The sequence below is a fragment of the Saccostrea cucullata genome, unplaced genomic scaffold, assembly GCF_032062105.1.
Source record: "Saccostrea cucullata isolate Sc308-1 unplaced genomic scaffold, CSIRO_AGI_Scuc_v1 ctg1572, whole genome shotgun sequence".
NCBI classification, from domain to species: Eukaryota; Metazoa; Mollusca; class Bivalvia; order Ostreida; family Ostreidae; genus Saccostrea; species Saccostrea cuccullata.
Genome location: NW_026939191.1, coordinates 64,540 through 91,615, shown reverse-complemented (window position 1 = coordinate 91,615; position 27,076 = coordinate 64,540). Strand labels below are relative to the sequence as shown.

Sequence of the window (27,076 nt, the reverse complement as noted above, 5' to 3'; positions counted from 1 at the left end):
TGGGCAGTGCTTCTTCAACATAACCTACAGCTATATTTACTCACCAGCAGAGTTTCCCTCTTTGCCTTGAGCTCCATGGCAGACTCTATGGACGTTTTCCCCCTACGGCTCCTCAGACCCTCTACCTTCACTGTGGTGTCCAGCACTGGTCCTCTCCGTCTGTTGGACTTTGGGGTGGACACAGAGGTGGTGCTCACTGTAAACAAACACCAAACTAACTTCTTCACATAAACCATCAAATTTCCAATCACATATATTTTTTACACATACATGTACCTACAAAATAAACACTCCCTGAAATAATTGTGGATATAGTTACATATATCTCTGTAAATCTACTGGGTATTCCTGACTCAGAGGACTTTGCATATTTGTAGAATACCATCTACTCTCAAAAATGTCTTTCTCCTACAACAATTGTACCAGTTTTTTTTTTTTTTTGATTTTACAGAACTGAAGCAAATTTAATTGAGTCAGCACTTACCACTTAAAATTGCTTGAGTGACCAAAACTTCTGACCTTTCTTGACATAGGGAGGCTTCATTGTAGTTAGCCTCCACCAGCCTGTCTCCCCAAGTTCATTAGCACCGGACGTAAAGTGATGGGGACATCCAGAGGATAATGTTCCCGCTACAGTCCCATGCCACAGGGTGGTCTTCTTCCTGGAATTTCATGTTTTTATGCAAAGATTTGAACCCTTGCTGTGGTCCCATCCTAGCTATTCAAAGGACCATACATTTTGAACAAATCTACATTTCTACTACATGTATGCATGTAAGCTTTGGTGTATAATCAACAACCAGTCATGTGAGGTTAGAATTTTAGAAGAAGTTCCACTTACACTATAAAATTGCACACTTGTGTTTATGATGCTGAAATCTTTTAATAGAATGTATTAATCGGCTGCCCAACTGTACATTGATAATCTCTTGATTTGACATCTAGTACATGTAGTCATTTTGATAAATAAGAAATCTACAGTAGAAATGTCAATGTTAACAAGCAAACTTATAAAGGCAGCTGGACAGGTAAAAAAAATTCATAAGAAAATCTCAATGATGAAAAGTTATAAATCAAATCGAAAACATATTATTGCTAAAATGTAAGAAGTTTGTATACATTTAGAAGATCCTACCTATGTGACCCAAACAAAGCATTCCAGTGTCTGTCTATGTAGGCACAGATGTGTTCTTTCCACCTATAGTAGCCACACTTCCCAGACTGTCCCAGGGTCTGGAGATTGTATAGGGCCAGGTACACTACCTGTGTCCTACAAAAAATGTACATGACCATTTCAGTGTTTGCAAATAGTGTAGAGGCCATGACCATACCATGTCCTACACAATACAGTGAAAAGCTTTTCATACAAACCACTGCATTTTCATTCTCTTTACTTCTTCTTGACCATCTTCTGCACAACTGGAGCATGTCAGATTGAAGAAAACATCGCCAACCATAGAGGAAGGGGTACCAGACTTTAAACACTCTGTAATGTCGGAAAACAAACAAAAATTTAAATTTTATTAATTTAATCATGTCATCTTATTAAATAAGGCAAAAATAAAAACAGTCTTGTTTCCAAAACATTTTTTTGCACCGACCATAAAGTTTTTATTTGGTTTTTGAGCAAATGAAAATTTTAAAAATCCAAAAGTGAAAAAAATTACATTCTGGTATTTCAATATATATTAAATATTGACTTGCATGAACACACTACATTTTAAACGATTATATTGACCAATGACATGTTAATTTGGTTTTGTAATAGTTCATATCCAACAACCATTAGAAAAAAATAAAATAAAATAAAAAAATTATTGTACTAATTTTTTTTCAGGCTGGTCTTTATTTAAATGTTAAACAACATTTAAAAATTGTATTTATTCTATTAATATAAAATTTAATTGAGCATGACGAACATCAACATTTTCTGCATACGAAAGTAAATATATTAATAGCTCCAAGACCACTAGTATAATGATTATTATACAAAATTCGACTTCTGTATCAATCAATCTATACATTTGGTTTTGCTTATAAATTCAATCCAAGACATTTTTTGTAAAGGTAATAGTACCAAATATCTTCTGCTACATTTTTTAAATAATAACTTATATATTGCAAACATCATATGTATAGACACAGGCACATGACGTTACTTATTTTTCTTTTAATAAAAAAAAAATTATAAGTTAGGGGTATACTTTTTTAAAAAAGAAAAATAAGTAATGTCAAGTGCCTGTTTTTATAGAATATATATTATCGCAAAAAATTACCAATGTGAAACCTCTTCTCACAAACTTGACACTTGAGATAGGGAGAATCATCTTCAATACACACAGCATTACAATAACACGTCAGTTCTGATGTCTCCAACTCTGCCATTCTCAGTCTTTATCTATTTTAAATGAAATTAAACTTAACCATGATATAAAAATTTGATAAACATTGATGTGAAAAAAGGTTTTGAACAGTTGAAAATTGTAAACATTTAAATAATTTTTTTTCAATTTTCCTAAAATATGAAAAAACTTCATTCTTTCCACAAAACACAAGATCATATAACAGTGACTTATAGTAAATATATTCTTAGAAAATTAATTTCTTTAAATGCAATCTCTAATATTACCAAACATCTCTCCAAATGTCTGAAATTACAGAAATGATTATAATATCGAAATTCACAGCAAACCAGCAAACATGTGCTTTAATGTTTTGGGTTGGTTTCGTATTATTGGATACCATTATCCTATCTCTGGTGTAGATCTAAAACACCCTGTGCAAAATTCTAATTTTATGTATTATATGCTTAAATTACGCATGCTTTTTATCTTCTAATGATTTTTTTTATTTAAAAATTGTTTCCGAAACTAATAGCCAGTAACTCGGATTAGTATAAAAGACGTTCCCGCCAGAGCTGAGTTGGTGATCACGAGGCCCATTGACCACAACGCTCACCTTAATTACTTTGTTCATGATTTGTTCTTTGTATTTATAAAAAAAATTATCCAAGTTTTTTTAAACATTCTTCCCTTCCTTCAAAAACAAGGGGAAAATGCATGGATGTGTATGTGGTACTTTCCTAGTATTAAGGGCCGGTCATTACATGAACAAACTTAACTGAATTAATTAATCTATCCAGCACATCTGCACTGGCAATTCATTCCCATATGATTCATATTTTCAGCACTACCTCCAGAAGGTCTGCATGTGAATATCACGAATTCTGGACTGTTATTCCACAGAATTTTTATTTTAAGTTCCAGATGTAAAATTTCTGGGGATGTACAACTAAATTTGATCCTCTATTCTGGATCCTCCCTTCCTTTGAAACCATAATTAGAATCCATTTAATTAGGAAGCTAAGTCGAGTTTAACCTTTTCTTGTCTAGTGACTCATGAAATATTTTTTTATTAAACAACCAAACCTATTTTTGGCTTTTCTTCCTTATTTACTTCCTTGGAAGCAGGAAGAGCCCTTAGATTTTGAATCCCTTTATTCAAAAGATCCTCTCAAGAGTCAATTTTAGTTGAAATTGGCCTAGCTTGTCTCCAAATATACACTTTCAATATTTTTTATTATGCATACTGTTCATTGTCATCTAATTAATAAAGAAACTGTCAACATTCCCATCTCTTTTTCCAGTTAAGAATAATATTCATTTGGCTTTTTGTTCATGCTAGAAACAAACACATTAAAAAAATATAAGGATGGTTCTCTATTAAAATTTCATGGAGCATGACTTTGAGACATTTTCCTGTAATTAGCCTTAGTCATTATTTCTTAGCCATCCTGACTTCCAAACCTTTCCCTCAGCTACTGATTATGTTTATTTCAGGCCATGTCAACATCTGCTGTCTATAAATCCTGTACATCCAAGTATTAGACAATCAATCATACATAGTACGTCGTAACTTAGGTTCCCAGTTTATCATTTTTTTTCTCATTTCCTCAGCACCCCAATGCCTTAATAAAAGATAAACATCACAAAAAGCAAATAATTTTTATTGATACAAATAATAAAACCATGGAATATCACAGACTTAAGCTAGTTGAAAATGTGCAGAAAAAAAAAATACAAACTGAAGTTAAAAAGATCATTTCATACAAAAGGTTAATGTGAAGTTAACTTTTCTGACTGGTTATTTTTGTCAGCTTCTCATAAACGACGGACCTTTAAATAGATTGCTTTTATCAGAGGACAAATAAAAAATTATATCCCTTTCCCCCGTTTTTCAGTCGAATTTAAACAACCTAAAGGCCTATGATATAAACCTGGGGTGCGTTCAACAGCGTATCGGCTAACCTAGCAGCTAAGTAGTAGATATCTATCTCTATTGAACAGACAGCTAACCTAGCTGCTAAATGTTACATTTTGAATAAAAATATGTCAGTAAAAACTTATTACTGGATCAAAGTTTATTTCAGGCGAAAAAATGTATTTAAATTTACATTTAATTCACTTAAATATCCAATATAGGAAATAACCCTCCTTTTTGTAAAAATCTTAAATGCTGCAAATTTGTAACCAAGGAAACCATCTTGGATCTGGGACGTAGCATTAAATATTTATGCTAGCTCTCCATACGTAGCGGCTAGCTTAGCTCTCCATTCAAGAGCATAGCTTTACGTAGCGGCTATGTAGCAGCTACGCTGTTGAACGCACCCCTGGTATATACATGTATGTATAAATATATGAAAGGAATATCTAAAGACCTGTTAGAGGATTTTTATGCAAAATTCATAAACTTTAAGTATTATTAAATGTTAATAATTTTATGCTAACAGTCCAATATTTCATTCATAATATTTTCAAAAATACACTGTACTAAGATTTATAACTTTCCTAGACTATAAAAATTACTACATTTCATTATCTTGCCAAGTTATATCATTACAATAAATGGAAATTATAAAGTGCAGTGGATCTAATTAATATTTCCTACGCTACTTGAAAAATGTCTAATTTCATTCAGAACACCCCAGTTATGGATGGTAATTGAAGCACTTTGATGAATTTAACATTTTTATAAATCATCTCATAGGTATACATCAATTTTATATAAACAGAAAATATAAAATTCCCTGACAGAAAAAAATGCTTATTAAAATAATAAACAAAGACTTACACCTTGTGCCAAAAATGATAAAGCAACTCAAACGAGGATAAAAATAACACAAAACCAAATTAACACTCCTTAGAATATTTTCAAAGTAAAAAAAAATAATAATCATGAGAAAAAAAAATTCTTGAATTAAGAAAAAACACATAAAATTCCATGGTTTTTGTATAAATATTGACAAAACAATACAAAACCTTGTGCAAAAAATCAATACCAACTTATGAAATTAAACCATGCACTTACTCCTTAGTTATATTTCCCTTATTAAACTCTTCATTAAATTAACTGTCAACATTTATTAACATAGCTAGTATTTCCCTATAGTACAAGCACATTTCACTAAAACATTCAGGGTTTTTAGCACAAATATACACATATATACACAGAATATTTCCTCTGATCTCAAATTTTAACACAATTCAATCCTTAAATTCCAACATGATGTTCCTCTACATTCTGTTTTCTAACACTTGAACACATCTCAAATAACATCTTTCCAGTTCTTATAAATATATATCACTTTTTTCTTCACATTTGTTGTAGTTGCAAGAAGCAACACTTTTAAGCAAAATAACAAACATGCTGAATTGCATAAACACCTCATTTCATTCTAATAAATACAATCTTCAAAGAAAATCCAATGTTTCTTACATCATATACTTATTTGCTCTATTCAATCCATTCACAGTACTTGTGCTTGCAATCTTCAAAAATAGGTGTATAATACTTTTATTGCACATTTTTTTAACACACCACCAGTTTTTCTACATTTAACAATTGTATATTAATTGTAAATAAAATATTGGCATCAAAACACAGCAAAATTATTCCTGATATAACCGGTTTCATGATGACAAAGTACAATGCTGCGAGTATCTTAGATCATATACATACATTGAACATTACACTGCAAACCAAATTTTAAAGGTGAGACATTTAATTCTCAATACATTTACACTCTAGTAAAGTTCTTAAATAAGTGAATAAATGTAAATATTATTTGCAAAGCAAAATAAACGTTTAAAAAATCCCTTGTTTTTCTGTAAGGTGGCTCGGTTGATAATACGGATGACCATAATTTGTCATCTGTTTGAAAATTAACTTCACGCATGTCTCAAATTTATAAAAGTTGGTTAACAGTAAATTATAAAACCAAAAAATGATTTTAAAAAAAAATTATTCATATTATGGACTAGTGCTGTCCATTAAAAATAATCACATTTTTTTTTTCCAGCTTATTTTTTAGCATCAAGACATCAATCATATTTTTCTTACCACTGACTCAATATCTTAGGAATGTACAATATTTTTTTGAGGTTTTTACTGTTCCTGTAATAATCGTAAGCAAACAAAGCCAGCTATCGCCTCTAATTCGAAAACTATTTTTCTGCGATGCAAACTACATGTCTTCTAATACACTGTAAGCCACTTACTAGTAAGAGAGGTAAATCAAAGGGACAAAACTCTTGCGTAAAATGGAATACACATCAAAATAGTTTTAGCTTTAATACAAGTAAAATTAAATAAAATTAGTCTTTAGCATTAAGATACAAAATAAATAATTAAGCAAGTATAAAAAATGGGTTAATTAATATCAATAATTTCATGCCATAAATAAATTAGGTTGGGATTGACAAAATGAAGGATGGTTTTAAATGAAAGCCAGACAAAAGTATTTCATTCTTTTGCCTTTGTGCGATTTACATTAGCAAGCATGGGGAGATCAAATGAAGGTATATTATTTACGTTGAGCAAATTTTTTTTTCTGACATTTCTTTCACAACATTACCAAACAAAAGCCACCAGTTAAACTTAAGGAACTTCATGTATAAGGATATTTGGGAATAATGAATATATGGGAAATGTATGTCGAATTATATGAAAGTACATATACATTCATGCTAAATTTTGATTTTAGTGATGATAACACAGCAAACATTCTAGGCAAACAAAATCAACATGAAATAAATTAACTCAAAAACACAGCAGCATCTATTATTTCCATAAAACACATTTTGGACCAAAAATCTTCCACAATTTTGGACACAAATTCTTTGTGCGAAATTCAAAAAAAAATTCAATTAAAAAATTTTGCAAGTAAAACATAAAGTACACAATATAATTCCAGTGAATGTAAGATATTTAAGTGTAGATCTGCAACATATTGTTGGCTGCCTTGAGATCAGGCTTAATGAAGATGATAAAGTTATCCCTGTGTACGGTGTGAAGGGCTGCCTCTGAAACTGTGCTTTTCTGCTGTATACTGGCTGGTTGAAGAATTGTGCAAGGTCAGATTACTACATCTGCCAACCTGAAAAACAATTTTGAAATTTGTTTTTATTTAATTTGATATAAATCACACATTTTCTATTAATGGTTATGAGCAAGTTACAATACTTCAGTTTTTTAAGTTGGTGAAACTTGATTTTCATTCCTTTTATGAAAACACTTTCATTACTTGCACTACAATAATTTCAATAATTCTATTTCTGAAACACTATATACTTTTGAATACTTAAAATAATTAAATTATTTCATGTATTATAATTGCAATAACAAATACAATCATTATGGAGTGTACAAAGGGAAATACAGAATATCTCATGGTCATTTTTATCTTCAAATACTACATTGTATTATTGTTTTGTTCTTTTCATTATGTTTATTTCCTATAAATTATTGATTCATTTAATACATGCATCAGAAATAGTAATGAACACATGGTAATGATCTATATTGATTATCCATCATAGAAATCTAACATCAGACCATTTCTAATTTGACCAAAATATACAGCTATTCTACAGAGCCTGAGACAGGTGCTCTCTCCTCTGATAAAGACTATCCCCAAATTGTCAATTTTTCTCATACATGAATATAATTAAAATTCAACAGAAAATTTAACGTAAATGAACAATGTATTTACTGTTAAAGTAGTTAATGCTTATAATCTTTTTGGTAAAAGTTTTAATAAATTCCGTAACCTGAAGTACAACCAAATGATGGCCAATTACAGGTGATCACTGTGTGCATTACTATTAAATCAGAAAAAAATTTTCAAAAGGAAAGAGATTTTTGAAAATTCATGCAAATTATCAGTGAAAAAAAGCATGTCATGCATGGGAAGATAAAAAAATCAACAGAGGACTACGAAACATGCTTCATAAGTTGTCAAAGACTGAAAACAGACTGCTAATATGTAACATGTATTTAACATAACTGGTAACACTTTCTGAGACATACCATTTTATTTATTTGAGGGGGATGAAATTTTTTCTTCAACTACAACTGAAATTCAAACACAAAAGAAAAACTCAAATGACTAATGGACGATAACCACACTTGTATGTATATGTACTGTTAATAAAGTTTCTGTAAATGAAGACATGAAAATACACTAAAGGATATTTACCTAAATTGAGTTCATTTATATTTTACTAAAATGTGTACCATATATTCATAAAAATTCACAAATCACAATATTTCAGGATACTCTTAATTATCAAAAGGTATGGTAAAAGTGAAACTTCATTTACAGTACATAAATTCAAATAAAACCAAAACACACAGACTGCACTGAGATAGCTTGACAAATTAAACTCATATAGAGAGAATTCCTCACCTGTCTGCATTTGGTTTCCAAACTGCTGTTGAATATTGCCTTGATCCTTGTTAAAAACCTGGAATGGCACTGCTGTGAAAGTAGTAAACCTCTGCCTTGGGTTAGAGTTACCTCCCTGTAAAACACCAGATGGCGCTGGATGTATGGTCACTGGTGATCCACGGAAAGTATTTATCTGCTGGGGAATTCGGGGCTTGAGTGCCGGCCCTCGCTGTGTTTCACTGAATTTTTGTGGCGGTGAAAAATTGTTGTTCATATTGGCTACTGTAGTGTATGGTCTCTCGGGAAATCCATTTTGTACTGTGTTAAGGTTAGGTCTAGGTTGTATGTTCACATTACTGGGACTGCCTTGTGGTCTGTGGTTTACAGTAAGGATTGGAGACTGCCCATGGGGAGAGGGCATTCTCTTCTGTTGACCTTTGGGTAAGGGTAGCAGAGGTCTGTTAGTATTGGCTACAGGCATTGGAAGAGTACCATTGGATGGTTTCACTGCAATGTTAGGTGGTGGTCTCGTTAAGTCTGGAAAATTAAACGCCTGAACTGTACCTCCTCGGTTATCTATGGTAAACTGAAAACTAGGCCCATTTGGCTGGACACCATTAGCTGGGGGTACTAATCCATTAGTGAGTGGGACTACATTGCTACCAGGGGGAGGAGGGGGTGGGGGGACCTGTGAACACTGTTGTAATGGCTGGGTGAAGTTGTTGACAGCCTTTCCCTGAGATGGAGGTGGTTGGGATGTCACAAGTGTCCCTGGTATAGAAGTTCTAATAATCTGCCCAGGGGTCCCTGAGCTCTGAGGCATCAACTGCAGAACAACAACATTGTTCAAAGACGAAGCAGGAATAGTCTGGTTTCCCAGAGCAGCAGTTTGTATTAAATTATTCCCTGATTTTACTGCATTGTTGGCCATTATCATCATTGTTGGATTATTCACAGTTGTGTTACTGTTCACTATACGATAGCTGCCATTTAAGGTTGCATTGCCTATACTGGTTTTTAATGCTATCGGTTGGAAAGAAGTGCTAACTTTCATGGGTTTTGCACCAGGTTTAGGTGTAGCAGGTTGTTTGACTGGTGACCTTTTAGCTGGTGGCCCTCTGCTACAACTACTGCTACAGCTCGAACTGCGCGATCGACTTCTGCTGGAATATGAGCATCCAGAACTACACGAGGAGCTACTGGAGGATCGGGATCGACTACTGCGACTCGAGTCGTAACTGGAACTCCGACTCTTGCTACTGTACGAACCGTGAGTATCACTTCTCCTGTACTGGGTTCGACCACGATTTGACAAGTTTCTATGTCGACCATTTACATGCGTTCTCATGTCATTCCTTCGATTGTTCACAAACTGACTGGGGGACCCCGGGGGTGTCCTTGGGCCCTGTTTGTGAGCCGGGGGGCTACCAGGGGGTGTTCTAGGCCCTGAGGGTTTTATTTTAGTATAAGGAGCACTTCTGGAATGGTCCTGGTGAGATCGAGATGAAGATTTCTTGTGCACATTGTTATGGTGATGATAACCAGATTTCAGCTGTTTTTCTGTGCGTTTATTTTTAGTTAGTTCAGAGGAGGCCAGAGCTACCAGGGCATCAAAGCCACTGGTGATTTCTTTTGGTTTAGGCTTACTGCTAGAATGTCTGTAGGATTTGTCAGTTCTATGTTCTGAAATATAAGAAAAAAATATTTTGTATTTATTTGTATTGCTTTAAATGTCAAACGCAAACAAATAAGTTGACTTTTCACTTGCTAATTAGATAAAAAATTAAAATTCATATTTATATCTGCTAATTAATGTACATTTCTACAAATAAGGCACTGATAATTGAATTTTTGTATATAAAATAAATCTTATAAACAACATCCAGGAAAATAACTCATTTAAATGTTCTTCTATATCATTTGATAATTATGGAGAATTTTTCAAAACTTGATTTGATGTCAAAATGAAAATTGACAAGATAATCCCAATTTTCAAGTCACCAACTTCAGCAGAGAAATTAAACCAAAATCTCTGTATTAAAGAACCATAATAAAATGATAAATTAGTCATGTCATGCCCCCCTCGCCTAACAACAAAAGCATAATAAATCTTTTACCTTTAACCGCTGCCTTTGTGAACAGGGGACTGTTTCTACAGGAGCTGGAGGCAGACTCCAGGCCTGGGGTTCTCACTGGTGTCATGGATTTACTGGAAGCTGGTGACGTCCGAGATAAATCTGTTCTTGGTTTCTTAGCCACGCTGGGAGAAGTAGAATCATTTGGTTTACGTTTGATGGTAGCGGGTTGTTTAGAATGGCTGTGATTGTTGAATGTTGGCACACAGTTAGGCTTCACATGATTGTGAGCTTCTGACATCTGTATCAAGGCTTCAGCTAGGTTCAGCTTTTGTGACATGGTTCTTTCATCGGATTTAGAATAGCTTAAATGAGTTGTAGTGGTTGATCCTGACTTGGCTTTGCCTGTAATTTGATCCTTCACCACAGCTTTTATGTAATTGTTTATAGTCCTGCCTCTGTTACTACTGTTTCGACTCTGAGAGTTTGCTGGAGAATAACCGAAGCTACTGACCCCTGAACTCTGACCCAATTCCTCCGGTGCATCTGTACTGTCCACACTACTTGACCTGCTGATTGGAGAGTACATGGCCATTAGTCTTTCAGCCTTGGTCATTTCTTCCTTTACAACTGGACCTGCTCTGTTCTTCTCCTCTAGTCTTGCTTTATCTAGGGGGATACTGACCGGGAGGGAGGGTTTGGTCTGACCCTCCTCCGACTTCACCTTTCCCAGTGGTATACTAACAGGGAGAGAAGGTTTGGGTCCCCCATCTTTAAGTGCCTGGAGGGCTATAATTTTCTGCTTTACACCATTTACAGGTTTCAACATGCTCTCCTTTTTAACATGGCTTTTACCATTATCCACCATGGCCAACACAGGAACAATGGACTTGACGTAACTATCCTTACTTTTCTCTCTCTGTAAAGCACTTGCCTCCAGTAGGGATTGTAAAGACAAAGCGTTTTTCACTTTCAGATCTGGCTTTGAGGAGACTACTGATACTGGTGCAGTGGACACTGAAGCTGCTGTGGTTTGCCCTACAGAAGATGATGGTATGATCCCTGAGCTTCGAGAAGTAGGGGATAGAATACTCCTCATTCCTACAGGAACAGCCTCCTTTACTTGGCTACACTTCACAGATGCATTCACTACTTGGGCATTGCTGACACTCTTCATGGATGGGACACTTGTGGCTAATGACATAGATGTGGTTGATGGTGCAGTTAAGGTTGATGGGACAGTTGTGCATGACGGGATAGTGGTGGTGGTTGATGGGATAGCTATGGATGATGGTATAGCTGCCTTAGGTATATCCCCTAGTCGTTGATATAGATTTGGCACAGGTTTCTGACCCTGAGCTATAAGGAGGAAGTTCTCCTTCTCGACTTCCGACAGATGCTGGTTCTCACTCTCCAGAGCCTGTACCTCAGCCTCAAGCTCCTTGACTTTGTTAAGTAACTTCTTCTTCTGGGAGTAGGTGGTGCTGACATGCTTCATCAGATCATTGGTTAGCTCTGGTTTGATAAATCCATTCTGCAAAGTGATTAATACAAATATTAGCATAAAACTGAAGAAAGCCAGACATGGGACTGAAATTAATGTAACACTGAAAACATTTTGCATAGCACTTCGCCATATGTAGGATTTTAACTTGAGAATATATAATATCATAAGTGAAATATTGACTCCCTGAGGCAAACTGAAAGTAAAGAATCTAACCTTGTTTCCATTCAATTTCTGACTAAGGACTTGCTGATTTGTTTCACTCTGCAAAATAAGAAATTCACAGTTACACATGTACATTTCAAATAAAAATTCATGTTGAATACCTGAATTACAAAACATTTTTGAAATAGCTTTTTAATGTTGACTGTCTTATTAAGAGTAGACTGACCATTAGTTTGTTCCTCTCTGCCTCCAGATTGGACACTTGACCCTGGAGGCTACTCAAATGACCCTGTAGCTCCTTATGTCCAGTTACTATCTTCTTTGCTTGCGTTAAAAACTCAGATGGATTCTCAGCATTAATACCCAGCTGTAAATAATCATCAAATTTGAAGCTATATCTGCATTCATGTTGAAGATGCACAAAACTTGTTATTTTTATAATTAGTCTAAAAACACTGTAAGAAAATATCTTTAGTAAAATAAGTAAAAATTTCAAAGTTTCTTTGAATATTTGATTTTTCCCTCCAATTCTCAACTTATCTGTATTAAATACACACCTCCTTCATTCTCTGTTTGAGTCTTGACACGCCCTCTTTCTGCAGTCCTGATATCTGGGTCTCAAGGTGCAGGGCTTTGGCCCTCAACTGTAACTGTCTTTGCTGAAAATTGAATGAAAGTAATACATCTATTCTTTTTATCTCTTCCTTTTTTAATAATGTAGTAATCTCCAAGAAATGCTCATTAGATTTAACAAGTAAAAATGTCAGTCTTCAAAACATACCTTTTCCTTCTCAATTTCTTGCTGAATGGCAATTTTATACTGTGGGCTTTTCATGTAAGACATGAACTGCATGTACTGTTGTTTAAACAAATCTGTGGAAAGAAAATATTTTAAATAATTGACATTTTGCAGAAAAATTTTAAAAAATAGTATATCAGTGAACTCTCTCTTACTTCTTTTTCTTAGATATTCTACTTAGATGTCTTTTAAATAGTCAGCTGATAATAATAAGTAGATACAATGTACTGACCTAGCAGATGCTGCAGGGCGGGGGGCTCTGACTCCAGGGAGGAGATTGACCGACTCTGAGTGGTGGGTTTGAAGTACGACGAGGATACAGAGGTCATACTGAGGTCATTCCACTTCATGGTGTTCTCAGGTGGAGAATCTGGGATGAAATAATGAAATACAAGATTAAATCAATGTTGTCCTCTATCTCAGTAACTATAGCTGCTAAGAAATTGGATAATCAAATCATGTAGATGTAATTACTTCTTACCAGACTTTGCTGTTGACATTAATGTGTGAGTATGCAGCAAGTTCAGACTGTCTAGACCAAGGACTTTGGATTTGGCCTTTTCTTTGTTTTTCTTCACACGAGACTGGCGACTAAAATTTGTTCTCTTTCTCCCTAAAAGAAGAATGCCAAGTGAAAACAATGCAAAGAATTAGCAAGTGTTTAAAATCTAAATCTGTTAATAAGAATGTACACCTTACCCCCCGCGGGCTTGTCCTTTTTGACAGCTCTCTTATTCCTCGCTGTCTTCACTGCTGTCTTTGTCTCTTTTGTTGGTTCTTCTTCTTCAACATCCACATGAGACTGGAGAAAATTAAATATTAATATAAGTAATTAAACACTTTAAAATCCTCAAAATAATTTTAAACTTTACAATGATACATGTTAATAACATTATTGTGATACAGTTCTACCTTTCAACGCCCCTAAAAGGCTACAAATATATTTTTTGGTGACAAGAAAATATCATCTACATATTCCTTGCTCTTTATTTCAACAGAACCATAAAAATAGTATATAGTATCCTGAAACCACACAGTCATCCAAGCATCAGTTTGTGCCAGGTGAGAAAGAGAAAAAGGTGGAAAATGTGAGGCACACTGCTCTTCCAACAAACAGTAGTTTTTGTGACTGACAAACACACACGCCGGGTGTGGCTTGACTTACATTTTCACTTTCTTCCCCATCCCAGGCAGACAAAAAGGCTGAGGCTTTGGATTTGCTGATTGTTTCCGACCACTGTCTTCGGGTGGTAGCCCCAAATACCTGGTTATTTTCGTCCATGGTGGTACTTGTCCCTGTACTGGTGTTACTGGCGCTGTCAAAGTCCAAGTTCCGAGATGCCGGGAAGGAACTATTGGAACAGCTATCCAAGGCATTCACACAGGCCCTGCTTCTGCGTTTCAAGACCCCATTCTTAACTTCCTCCTATAAATATTTTTATTATTCTTATTCCATGTAGATTTAGTAATATTTATTGATAAAAATTACTTTGCATATAAAATTAACACCATACATACATGGGTTAACAATGAATTCCTAATTCCTGATCACAGCAAGTATGGTAAAATTATAAATACAACTACTCACCTTCTCTTTATTCTCGATGTTATTTTTATCTCTCAAGGTCAGCAGTCGACCTTTACGATCCTTTCTTACATCCTCTTCATCCTATCAAAAAAAAAATGTTATCCGTTGATAACACAAGTACATGTAAATATGTCCCACATATGATAATTTATCATGATTCACCAAAATTTTACTTCAGAGAAAAAATTTCAACGAAGATACAGTACCTTCAACTTGGGATTTTTCATCCTCAGGAAATACTTCTCAAGCTAAAAATTAAAAAAAAAAAATCAACATTTATAAAGAATCAGGAAAGGAAAAAAAAAGTAGCACAAAAAATCTTAATATCTTAGAATTTACAAGTATTTATGCATCAAAATCATTTTTGCTTTATCATGAATTATTATGAAAACTGAAGTTAGAAAATTAATTTGATACTAATACAGTGTATAATGCATTTTGAATATGCAAATTTATGTTTTGCAAACATGTGAGTGCTAACTTTAATATAAAAAGCATGCAGATATGAATAATCCAAAAATGTTAAAGTAAATAACACAACTATTTTAATGTTATATAAAAATTGTATACAGTATAGGCATGAATACATATGATTCCCAAATCTGTACTCAACTAATCGTTTCCTCTCCTGCTAGTGCATTAAAAATTGAACTAGCCTTGCAAGTCTAGCATCCATACAAGCAAACAGTCTGAACCATCTTTCTATTCATTTTTTTTTTATCCATTTGCTGAGTTTTTTTTCAAATGACCAATTGCAAAGAAAATGACATTTGCCCTATTTTAAGTCAAGTCTTTGTTCATTTACCTCTATCTTAATAAAATATAACTTGTGAATAAAACATGCCAGACTCGGTAAAAGCCTGATCAATTTCCAACATTCAACTCATTTACAGATGTGTAGCTTGTATGACTGATAGCATAATAATGATTTCATGACTGATGAGGGAAGTATGAACTCTGGGTATGGCTACATGCAGAGGGGGGATCCCCCCTACTCACCAAGGTTCTATCAATGGTGTGAATATAGTAAGCAAACGGTTTTCCTGTCCACGATACGGCGCCACTTAGAGGGGACAGCTCGGCAACATGCATGATCGTCCCAATATCTGTAAATGGCAGAGTTTATGTATGTCAACATCTCCACACCTTCTATCACTGGACAGAAAGCCTACTGGGAAACTGACACTCGACGCCACCCCAATTCTGGTCTAAACCAACTCTAGACCCAAGAGACAGGCTGTCTGAACAAAAAATTATACAATCTTTTTAAAGACGTATAATACATTAATCTGACAACATGTTTCTTTCAACCTAGCCATGTTTTTGCCACCTAAACTTCTCTTACTCTGCTACCTGTTGGGGGATATCAGGGGCGAGGGGAGGGGGATGACTCACCATTGCCCTATCTATTGTATGGAGAAAGTAGGTCACAGGTTTGCCTGTCCAGGACACCTCACCACGGAGAGGGGATAACTCGGTTACATTCATTATAGCCCCAATATCTGGAAGAATACTTTAGGAAAATACACTCAAGGCACGGTGGCCTTGAGACATTTCATCAATTTTATCAAGTTTGCTAAGGTGAATTTCCAACTGGTTGTTCAAGATGAGACTAGTAAGTCTAAGTTGGTTTTCTATGACATTCAACAATAAGAATTGCACAAAATTTCATTTAACATGTAATCTTAATCTATTTTTAACAAAGCAAAAATATCTTTTCAACGATTATATGATTAAGCAGTGATATTTTTGTTTACAAAGAAATTGAAGAAATATATATGATTAAGCAGTGATATTTTTGTTTACAAAGAAATTGAAGAAATATATTTTCAATTCATTTTCATTATTTCTAGTACTTATAGCATTTCATAATTATATGTACTTGTAATGTTTCACTTACCACTTAAATTCCTGTCTGTAATTCTGAAATTAAGTGGACAGAATGCTTTTGAGGAGACAATTTTGGCACCTTCTTTCATGTTGGCAAATCTCAGTTTCAGCTGGAAAAAAAAAGAAGCGAGATAACATTTTCAAACAAAGTCAGTTTTTAAAACAGATGTCATTGGTGCCGTTTATCTAGTCATTGAGTATAGTGAATCCTTTTCAATCATAAGTTATAAAGATTTTTCATTATGTCTCTTTTATCAAAATCCACTACTGTATGGTTGTAACAGCAATACAAATAGACAAATGTTGCAATGATGAAGACTAACTTGAGAATTAAAATCCTTATAAACATATGTCCTGAGAATGAAAATTTGGTGGATTTGGGGGGGGGGGGGGGGGCTTTTTGAATCCAAAATATACACGATTTAAAAAATCTCTTTTTTTTTTTTGGTGTGGCTGTGGGGCCCTACACTGACCACAACCCCCCCCCCTCTTTTCAAAATTTCTTCACTGGGGAGTGTTGAAAAACAGGTTGGAAAGTTTCCTTCAGAATTTTCAATTAAATCCAAAAATAAGTGCCACTCAAATAAAACCATTCAAAATAAATTCAACTCACCATGCACCCATTTCTTTAAAAAGGTCAATGTCCATGTCACTTACATGTCAAACAAACGAGTAAGCTACCACATTAGATGCTTCAGAATTTACATTTACACTTTTTATTTGTTTTATTCCCACCTTTAAAAGGTCAGGGAAAGCCAAACGATGTGACATTTATTTGTGGTTAACAAAAAAATACATACCTGATGGTCAACTTGTGGTCCAAACGCAAAGTTGTTAACAAATATCACCCTGTAAATATAGAAATAGCATCCTGACAGTAATATGTTTTAATTAACACCTCAACCAACCACAGAAACCATCAAATCCATTAAATGCTGAATATGTCGTCAGTTTGATCAAACACTGGCACAGGTAATTTCTTTTTTAATTTTCTTTATCCATGAGTTTTAGAATATTTATAAAATTATAAACAGAGGATATTCAATGTTTTGTAGTTGAATATGGAATTTATTTCACGAGTGGGACAGGATTTTTTTTATATTTTTACGAGTGCGAAACACGAGTGAAAATATCAAAAAATTCTGTCTCACGGGTGAAATGAATTCCATATTCAACTACAAAACATTGAATTTTCTGTTTATTACATTTTCTTTGATTTTCCCTTTACCGACATCTTTTTGTAATGCAGTCTTAGGCTACATGACGTCATAGTTGAGTGGTTGAGACGTCATAGCTAAGTGAAAAACATTGTAAAGATGAATTTCAGCAACATATTTGGGGAACTTCTGCAGTTTTATTTTATGACAGAATGGTTTATTAACTCGTTTTCTAACTTATAACAGGTTAAGGAGTATTTTTTACAACACTTTTGGTGAAGGGAAGGAAAATCTCGAGTTTTCTTGCACTTCTGATATCTTTCACACTGTGACAGGATATCATTTTGACATCCTTTCACACTGTGACAGGATATCACTTTTATTCAATGAATAATTAAGTTACAGTATTTCAATGTTAAAAATGTAATAAGGAACTTTATTTAAATTTATTTTTTTATTTTTTTTCGTTTTCAAAATTATGGTCAAATGATGGTCAAAACTTGAAATTTTCAAAATTAATTTTGAAAGGATCAGCTAAATACATATAAATCCATCTTATTGTTTCTCAATTAATTTGAAAGGAAACTGCTAAATACATGTAGGGGCATCTTACTGCTGAGGTAGAGAACTTACGTGGCATTGTTGATTTTATCTTTCACGTCCTCAATTAGGAAATCCCCTTTCTCTATCTGATACTGCCCATGATCTTTCCCATACCATTTAGTCCACTTTTCAAACTCTGAGGACATTGTCTACATAAATAAGATTGATAGTGTTATAACATGTCAATCTCGTACCAAAATTCCAAAAGAGCAATGTTTACTAACTCACCTCAGCATACTTGGCTGGGAATTCTGCTTTCTCTATTCCGTAGCACATCTTACACTGAGTGGCAGCTGCTACTTGTAGAACTACTTGTCCAACACCTGATCCAAGCATTTAAATAAAAATTTTTAGACATTTTTTTTTTTACATAAAAATATCATTACATTACAAATGAAACTTATATAACCACCTAAAACCATTCTTCTGAAATTTTATTACTTTTTGATACTGATAAGTATCTATAGTATCTGAACAAAAAAATTAAATAAATTGAATTATTTACCCTAGTTAGCAATAAGTATTGGCTAAATTTATTTTTTTATGTACCAGTGGAGGTGGGATGGGGGGGGTTTACATCAAAGGACATGCCTTAAAATTACCAACGCCAAAAGAGATTCATGTTTAATCACTGTATTGATAAAATAACTTACCACTGCCCAAGTCAATGAAGTAGTCATCCTCAGTGAAATTGATGGATTGTATCATCTGGTCCACCAGGTCAAAGGAAGTCTCCCCATACACCTACAATATGCATGTGTAATTGTCATTAATGCTCAAAAGAATATATTTTTTCCTTATTTAAAATGATTTTTGATTACAGGTATAATGAACTAAATTCCAAGAAATCAGCCTGCACAATTTTATTTTCATAAAAGTGGATAAACACACATTAATTTTCAATGGCATATTTTCCTGCATGCAAGCCTTTTTTCCCCGCCAGTCATTAGGCAGGTTCTGCCTAGTTCACTGGTTCCCTATTGATTATGCTCATTGTAAATGCCTCGTTACAAGACTGGTATGATAGCACTATTTGTACCCTGATAGAATTACCTCAGGTGAGAACGGTTCATACTGGTTCAGTCTCTCAGGGTCACTGACCGCCTGGTTATAACACTGCTGTAGTATGTGCTTCAACAGACCGGTAGATGGACGACCAGCCAGCTCACTCTGTCGACTCGTACCTTTCCACTACAAAATAACGTAAATTACAAAATAACGTAAATTACAAAATAACATTAAATTACAAAATAACATAAATTACAAAATAATGTAAATTCAAAAATCACATAAATTCACATATTTTCAAACCTTACTTAATCAGTTCATTTAATTTATTACTTTTTGGCCCTAAGAGAAACATGCACAAATTCTCTAATCACTTATTAAAAGTTACCATTCTTAATCCGTGATACATGCATAATATTCTCTCTTCACAAACTTTTTACCCCACCCCCGACATAATCTTTTTCATAATAAAGGGATTCTAAATGAAATGCTAGCATCACTTCATCAGCTTGCTTACAAAAACTCAAGAGATCAACTTACAAATAACAAGGAAATAATGCCCCACCCCTACCAATTACATCATTGCAGCTCTAACCATATATAATCTAAGGTGTGCAAATTTCACACTAATATTTACAACAATCCCTCTATGACGACACTTCTTAATGTTTCAGCTTACTAGCATATTTTTTTTTCCGCATACTGACGTGTTTAGACAGGTAAATACCTTGCAGTATATTGCAGGTTTTATAGTCATGTTATTGTAATTTCATAAGTTGCTAACATTTGATTTGCTGTAATCGGATAGATTGCTTTTTTGTAATACCAAGCCAGTATTCCTTACATCTCACAAAACAAGGTATCTGATCACTTACAAGTTGTCGAATGCTGTCAATCGTCCTGTTGTATTTGTCACAGACATTTTTCATGCTTTCAAAGCTGAAATATCAATAAAAAAATGTTACAGTCTATACTCATATTTCAAGCCATGAAGAATTTATGCAACAATTTTATGGGCATAAGGGAGAATACCTGAAACAAGCACATATTTGTTAATTTCTAATTCTAAAACAAAAATGTGTTCATGGTGTTACAAACATAGTAGGGTAGGGCAATATGATTTTAAATAAATATATTTGTGTAGTAAAGATTTTAAATAGATTAATTGTACCCGCTTGGTGTGTGTGTCATTGCCTCTAAGTTTTGTGCGTCTTGTTTTTCAATATTGTAATGTTTTAAAGATTTTCTAGCACTTTATGCTATATGGTTATGCATAAATTGATTTATTAGCAACCATCTGAGGTACTTACCACTTAATCAACATGTCTAGCAAGTTTGATTACAATTGATAATTTATGAATAAATCTCAACGGATTCTGAATTTGCAAAACCTAAAAAAAATTCTCGTCAACATGTCACTCTGCAACTTTTCTTACCCATTTTTTAATTTAAATTTCTCATCACAACTCATCAATACTTGATAAGTAGAGAAGTTGTTGTGTCTATGATTCCTCATTTCTACAATAGTCAGAATAACCTAGAAGATATACAATACGAGAATCCTTTATAGATTTACCTGTTAACGTCATACTCCTGTAAGATGTGGTTGTTGAGTGCCGACTTCAATTCTGTAACATCTGCCGCTACCCATCTGAAGAAATAGTTCATAGAAAACTTTATTTATAAAATTTACCACATATTAAGATTAAAGAAGTTTTTTTTTTTTTTATTAATTATTTTTTTTAATGTTTAATAGAACCCCAATGGCTTTCTCCAACCCAATAACCCTGGCAATAGCTCAATCGAAATATCTCTTAAGAACTTCGACTCGCTGCTGAAAGTGACCTTGCCTTTACGTACTGACCTTGAACCGAGATACATATTGTCAAAATTTTAGGTCATGAGTAACGCGGTACTTTGAACTACTCTGAACTAATTATTTTATTCCCCTGAAGGAATGCAACATTTCTTTGTGTGGTAAGATCATATGTCTCCACTTCATTGAAGGAGAAAGCAGACTGAAGCACTTTATATGAACAAGGTGAAAATGTGCAAATACAAAAAAAAAGTTTAAAAATCATAACACAGGAAGAAAATGCACTGCCAAGGAATTCATATTCTAGAAGGACGTAAGATATTACAGGTATGACAGTATTTGTATAAAGCTTCCAGATACACATTGATATTGTTAAAAATAAAATAATATCAACAAGATCAAGCATGCCAAGGTTGGTCTTTTTTCTGATCAATGGACTAAGGAAACAATATCCAAGTAAATAACATTCCCACCATCAAATCTATTATGTAACAAACACTCTCATTGGCTAAGTGCTAGTCATTAAAAAAAAAACTGCATTGTACCTGATCTTACTATCTGAGTAAATATTCAATTATTTACAAAAATTAGAAATGGTTTAGAAATGACAAAACATGTTAGTTTCTAGAATGAAATAATTTAGTGATTTGTCATTTTGCTACTATAAAGCTTGAAGCCCATTCATTATTTTCTCTGAACTATTACCACAACTGGGGTAAACTTATATGATTAAAGACCAAGTATTATTGGCATTGTTGTTACTATACAATTATTTTTGTTTATCTCTATCCCAAAACCAGCTGTGTCCAAGTTTCACCATAGTGCAAATTACAAGATACAGAAAGCTGGAAATTTACTGTTGTTTTGAAAGCATATGATCTAATTTTCAAAAATTGTCTGGAAAAAAAGTTTACTTTAAATTTATTAGTAACAATTTTATATTTTTCTATAAAAATCGTTTTCTCCTGAAATTGCTTATTAATAATTTCATCAATGATCTCTCCAGGAAAAAAAAAACGCAACCAATAAATATCATATATGAATACTTGTCAGAAGTCAAGAAATCAATTTAAGCAAAGTAATTGCATTAATATTTCGTGCTGGTACACATATGATATGGATTTTCAGTAAACAATGGCTGTGCTTGATATACAGAGATGGTTTTTATAATATTTATTTCATTCTCTCTCTTTTTCATTACATGTAAACTGTTACAGTCTTAGTGTAAACAGATGCTCTTTAAATTTTGGGTGCATCTTTCAAAAATATATACCTGGCAGTGCCAAAATATGGCTGAAATGTTGCCGACTCAGCATTCAACTAAGAATCAATCAATCAAAAAATATATTTATCCCGTTTATAAATTTATCTTCAGAAATCCATATTATTAAACAAGCTAGCAGACAAGACTTTATAGTTTTAAGCTATAGAGTCAATACACCCACTTCTCTTTCCTCAAATCAAATATAATCCAACCCACAAGAAGTATCAATTGTTGACAACCTGACCTATTTAAACCACCTACACATTGACTCCCTATCCATATGCCTATAACACCTTGTAGGACTAATGGGAGAGTGTCAGAAATTGACAGGGAGACAATCACCCCCCTTTATAGACTGACCAGCAGACACCACCGCCAGCAACAGCAGCGGGTTCCAGGGGATTACAGGGACAATGCCTCTGTGTGAACTCGACAACTATTGATCTTGTCTGGATACAGCCACAAGGCTGAGAGTCTGAGAGTGAAGAAGAAACATATCTCTGGTTACTACCTCATCAGCAGCCCTTTCTGCCCTCAGAATTTCTGAGGTTATTTTTAGATGTGGATGTACCATTTACCTGGTTCTCCGACCAATCAATAGTAGATATGAAAATAAAGTGGTGTCGACCGCGAGATGAATTTGGTGGAGGAATTGATGTCCAGCACAGACGGTTTAATAAATCTTGCATAATACATAACACAGTGAGAAAGACCTGATTAATCAATTTCTATACCTATAGCTGCATGTACTACCTGCTATACCCCGGTATGCCATATTAAAAGCTGGCATGTGCAAATTTGTATTTCACAGTATGACCTTTCTTTCACTTATGGATGATCGTTAGGTATGATAAATGAATCAAGGCAGAAATATGCATTAGTCCTTATTGATTTTTTTTTCATGATCAACAGATTGAGGGGGAAAAGAAAACCTGTTCAATACTAGAATTACTTTTATACTTGATTTATCCCCATCGATAGAAACTCCAGGATATATAACAATTTTACATGTGAAACCTATGGTTTTTCCATTATATCTAGTAAGATGAGACAGAGTATAAACGTTTAATGCTTTTTATCAATGCTTTTGACTTTTGTTTTCATTTTAATATATCAGAAATAGCAACAGAGCAACTCCCACAATGTCTATATATAATGATGTATAATACTGATAGCACAGAATGAAAATATTTTATCACATGAAGTGCTGCGTATAGCTTCATCATGTGATTTCAATGTAATCTATGTGCTATATTTATATCTGAAGAGTTGTATTTAGTTGTAAAATTTATCTAAAGATTTGTTATTAATTGTTAAGTACTTAAAGTGTGCCTGAGCATGTGAAAATATATATACTAACATCATTACATTCCACTGTAATGTGGGGGGATGTCCTTCTTTTGAAGGGGAGGGGTGTTAATGTGTGATTCAGTATAAATAGTAGTACCCTTTCTTAATTCTTTATGTGCTCTAACTTTTAAAAAATTATTCTCTTTCAACTTATGAATGTTGTTAGTCTACTGATCTGAGGCTATAATTTGTTATTGAACTTTTAGACTGATGAAAATTGAAATGCTTGCAAGTACAGCTGTAAGCAGATGAAAGAAGATGAAAGAGATCTTTTAATTATTATTCACATGCAGCTTTTAATCAGGAAAATGTCACATTCTTTAACTGCAGTTCATCTATAGCCTGCTTTTCCTAAAAATCATCCGTTTCATAGCAACTTTTGCTAATGATGAGCAAGTTCATGGTGGGAAGGGTCTTCACAATTTTATTTTTGTAAACATATTTTCAGAAGACAACCATTCCCTCTCTCCCACTTTCTCATTTATGGCATTAACTTTGTCTGGAACACATGAAAAGTTCCCTTTTTACCCTTGTTTTTCTGAGGCTTGATCTGTTTTTCATGCAGTGGAATAATTTGAACTACATAAACACATATAGATTGACCATTAAGATGTCATCAATTGCTCACTCATGATTTATAAACTGTTTCTAGTGTTGCTTTTAAGGTTTTTTTTAAATCAATTATGACTAAAAACTCAACTTGATGCTAAACACATCCAGCTTAAAACATGCCACATAGGAATAAGCCATATTCGTCAAATTTTTAACAAAAAATACAATAACATGCTGTCAAATATTACTCAAATTATGACTTGGTGTTCAAAAACCCTTTCAATATAAGTTCAAACTTATTTATCTCGAACCTGATGGGGTTGAGAAAAAATTTTGAGATATCCAAGGATTCGGGATATCAATGGTAAAATACTTAAAGAATAAGGGGTTCCAATTTCCAATTTTGACATCCATGGTACATCGACACAAATTTAACTGTATCATAATGTTCCTATTGGCCAAACAATTTTACATCAATGTATCATAAAATACTTAAAGTTTTAAGTGACAAACTTCAGAAATTCTTCAGATGTATGAAGAAAAACAGCACAATCATTATCAACTAATTATAACTTTACAGCATAGGTGCTTGGCTAGCCTAACCACAAGGGGAATTAATTATGATCAAACACACACTTCAACATCTTTCTATGATAATATGTACATTGTACAAATTACATCAGCAAATTCATAATATATAATCATGATAATTAATGTCCATGTCTTTGTAAATATGTTGACGTGATTTGAAATTTTAAAAGAAGGAACAAATGTTTTAAATAATGACGCTTATTCGCTACTGGTTGTATGACGTACTTGAATGAATTAAAATAAACATACATCCTGTAGTCGGGGAATTCGCTTTGATCAGCGAGTCAGGAATTTACAAGACACTTCTCTTCAATTAAGAATGACAGTCTAATGGCTATCACAGTGTGTACCACAGACATGGGGCTCAGTAAATTCACTCCAGAAAATTATATTCAAACTTCTATGTTCAGCACAAAACTGAAAATTCGCCACTACATTCAGCAAGAATGAGTAACCTAGATTCCACCTTAGTCAATGACCTAGCTATATTTAGATTCCATAGTAAAAGAACTGATTTTCATAAAATCTGATGGCAAATTCAACTTACCGTATCGTATCTATGACCTCCGTGGCCCCTTCCTTGCCATCCTGTGAAAAATAAATCACTTTTAATTTATAATAATGATAATTTATTAAACGATTTATCTTTTAACTAGGCACATGGAAGAAAGGAAAATTGAGGACAAATGTGTATTGATCAAACTTGTAAAAGGCACGTACCGAGGACGATATAGGCCATGTGTAAACAACTGGCTCCGCTCCAACTGGACTGTGAAGTCTAAGTTCGTTTTCCATACTTTCCTTTCGCGATTTTCTCTCTCCATTTGACAATCAGAAACTGAAGTTCATCGTTAGAACTTTCCCCATTTCTTTCTTTACCTCCTGACCTAGATCGAGCGTCGGAAGGAAGCCACCAATGAACACGTGAGATGTAAACGTAAAGTTGATTGGCTGTTTCAATGGGAGTGGTAGTGTAAAGTGGGAGCCAGCACGTATGTTATCCGCCACCGCGCGGACTTCAAATAAATATTTTTCATTAATCTAAATTTGTAAATAAACACATAAAAACTGCATGATAGTTTTTTATGTAATTAGCCGACTTAACAAAATTGAATTCACGGAAAGTTAGGATGAGTATCAATACTAACACCTAGCATTCCTAGACAAACTAAATCAAAGGCAAGATCTTTAAATATTAATAATATATTCTTTCCCTCATTATCATGCACCGATTAACAAAAATTACGCTAATGTAAATACTATTGACATATCACGTGACTTTTTCCTTATCATTAAACTGATCATCATTTACTAAAGACTGTTGCATCGTAAAAAGGCTTGTTCAAAAACTTATTTAAAATTTTAAGTGACTATATATGTTCATACTTAAATAAATATATCCTTTTTACATTGTTACAGATTAAAAAAAAAAAAGATTACTTTGTTATTATCGACATCATTATCCCTATTTCATCCATTTCTCTCGTCTATTGTTTCTTTTCCCCACTCTCTTCTTGACGAAAACCTAATATGCAGCCGATTGCAGCACTCTCATACAATGACCTTGTCAGCAAATACAAATTAATTTATCATTGAGTCAAATGCTGACTGACGTTCTTCATACTAATTGTTAGGCCATTCTAAATTTACACACTGAGTTGTCGACGGATTTTTCCGTTATTTCACGATCATGACAAGGAGCATACGGTGGATGTGACCGGTCGATAGGGGGTGCTCACACCTCTATGGCACCTGATCCCATCTCTGATCATTCGGAGGTCCATATTTCATCTGTTTCAAATTTCTACTGTTTGATGGACTTTTTAGCTTGAATACTGTTTGTTATCTAATTTTGTATATAATTCATAATTAAAACATAACTGATATGCTGTTTTATTTTAATTTATGATATTAAAAGTTTTAATAAATTAGCTTTTAAAAGGTTATATGTATATCCAAAAAAAAAATGAATCATTAGTACGACTT

The 27,076-nt window shown here is 33.7% G+C and overlaps 2 protein-coding genes across 5 annotated transcripts; both read right to left on the bottom strand.

The window, feature by feature from the left end:
• Window positions 1-28: 28 nt before the first annotated feature.
• LOC134252495 (cysteine-rich protein 2-binding protein-like) lies at window positions 29-2,691 on the bottom strand (the record flags this gene model as incomplete). The annotated part of the gene is made up of 6 exons (XM_062734987.1): window positions 2,630-2,691; window positions 2,277-2,398; window positions 1,372-1,486; window positions 1,136-1,270; window positions 520-662; window positions 29-196 (listed from the first exon to the last, which is right to left on the bottom strand). Coding segments are annotated over exons 2-6 (670 nt in total), but the record flags the coding sequence as incomplete, so codon positions are not given.
• A 3,799-nt stretch (window positions 2,692-6,490) lies between these two features.
• On the bottom strand, window positions 6,491-26,014 carry LOC134252489 (histone-lysine N-methyltransferase, H3 lysine-79 specific-like). 4 transcript variants are annotated; one of them, XM_062734979.1, is made up of 25 exons: window positions 25,811-26,014; window positions 25,638-25,678; window positions 21,094-21,168; window positions 20,393-20,456; window positions 19,563-19,700; window positions 19,163-19,253; window positions 18,738-18,832; window positions 18,540-18,658; window positions 17,550-17,598; window positions 16,760-16,859; window positions 16,255-16,361; window positions 15,066-15,107; window positions 14,860-14,940; window positions 14,437-14,697; window positions 13,971-14,073; window positions 13,753-13,884; window positions 13,504-13,641; window positions 13,254-13,345; window positions 13,030-13,131; window positions 12,699-12,839; window positions 12,524-12,571; window positions 10,846-12,337; window positions 8,747-10,411; window positions 8,368-8,412; window positions 6,491-7,435 (listed from the first exon to the last, which is right to left on the bottom strand). In XM_062734979.1, exons 1-24 carry the CDS (start codon window positions 25,883-25,885, stop codon window positions 8,372-8,374), a joined length of 5,292 nt encoding a protein of 1,763 aa, XP_062590963.1. In that variant the 5' UTR covers window positions 25,886-26,014; the 3' UTR covers window positions 6,491-7,435; window positions 8,368-8,371. The 4 variants fall into 4 exon arrangements, with proteins under 4 accessions (XP_062590963.1, XP_062590962.1, XP_062590965.1 ...); XM_062734978.1 differs by lacking the exon at window positions 16,255-16,361 and adding an exon at window positions 15,859-15,965; XM_062734981.1 differs by lacking the exon at window positions 16,255-16,361 and adding an exon at window positions 15,859-15,965 and having other exon boundaries at window positions 14,536-14,697.
• Window positions 26,015-27,076: the final 1,062 nt, after the last annotated feature.

What these genes read in the sequence shown, in the direction of transcription:
- LOC134252489 (XM_062734979.1), bottom strand. Translation starts at nt 25,885, where the DNA reads ATGGAAAACGAACTTAGACTTCACAGTCCAGTTGGAGCGGAGCCAGTT. An exon ending in GACCACAAGTTGACCATCAG is followed by an intron (nt 16,860 to 17,549) that starts GTATGTATTTTT and finishes TTTTTTTTCCAG; the next exon opens with CTGAAACTGAGATTTGCCAA. An exon ending in TCAAACAGAGAATGAAGGAG is followed by an intron (nt 12,840 to 13,029) that starts GTGTGTATTTAA and finishes GATTATTTACAG; the next exon opens with CTGGGTATTAATGCTGAGAA.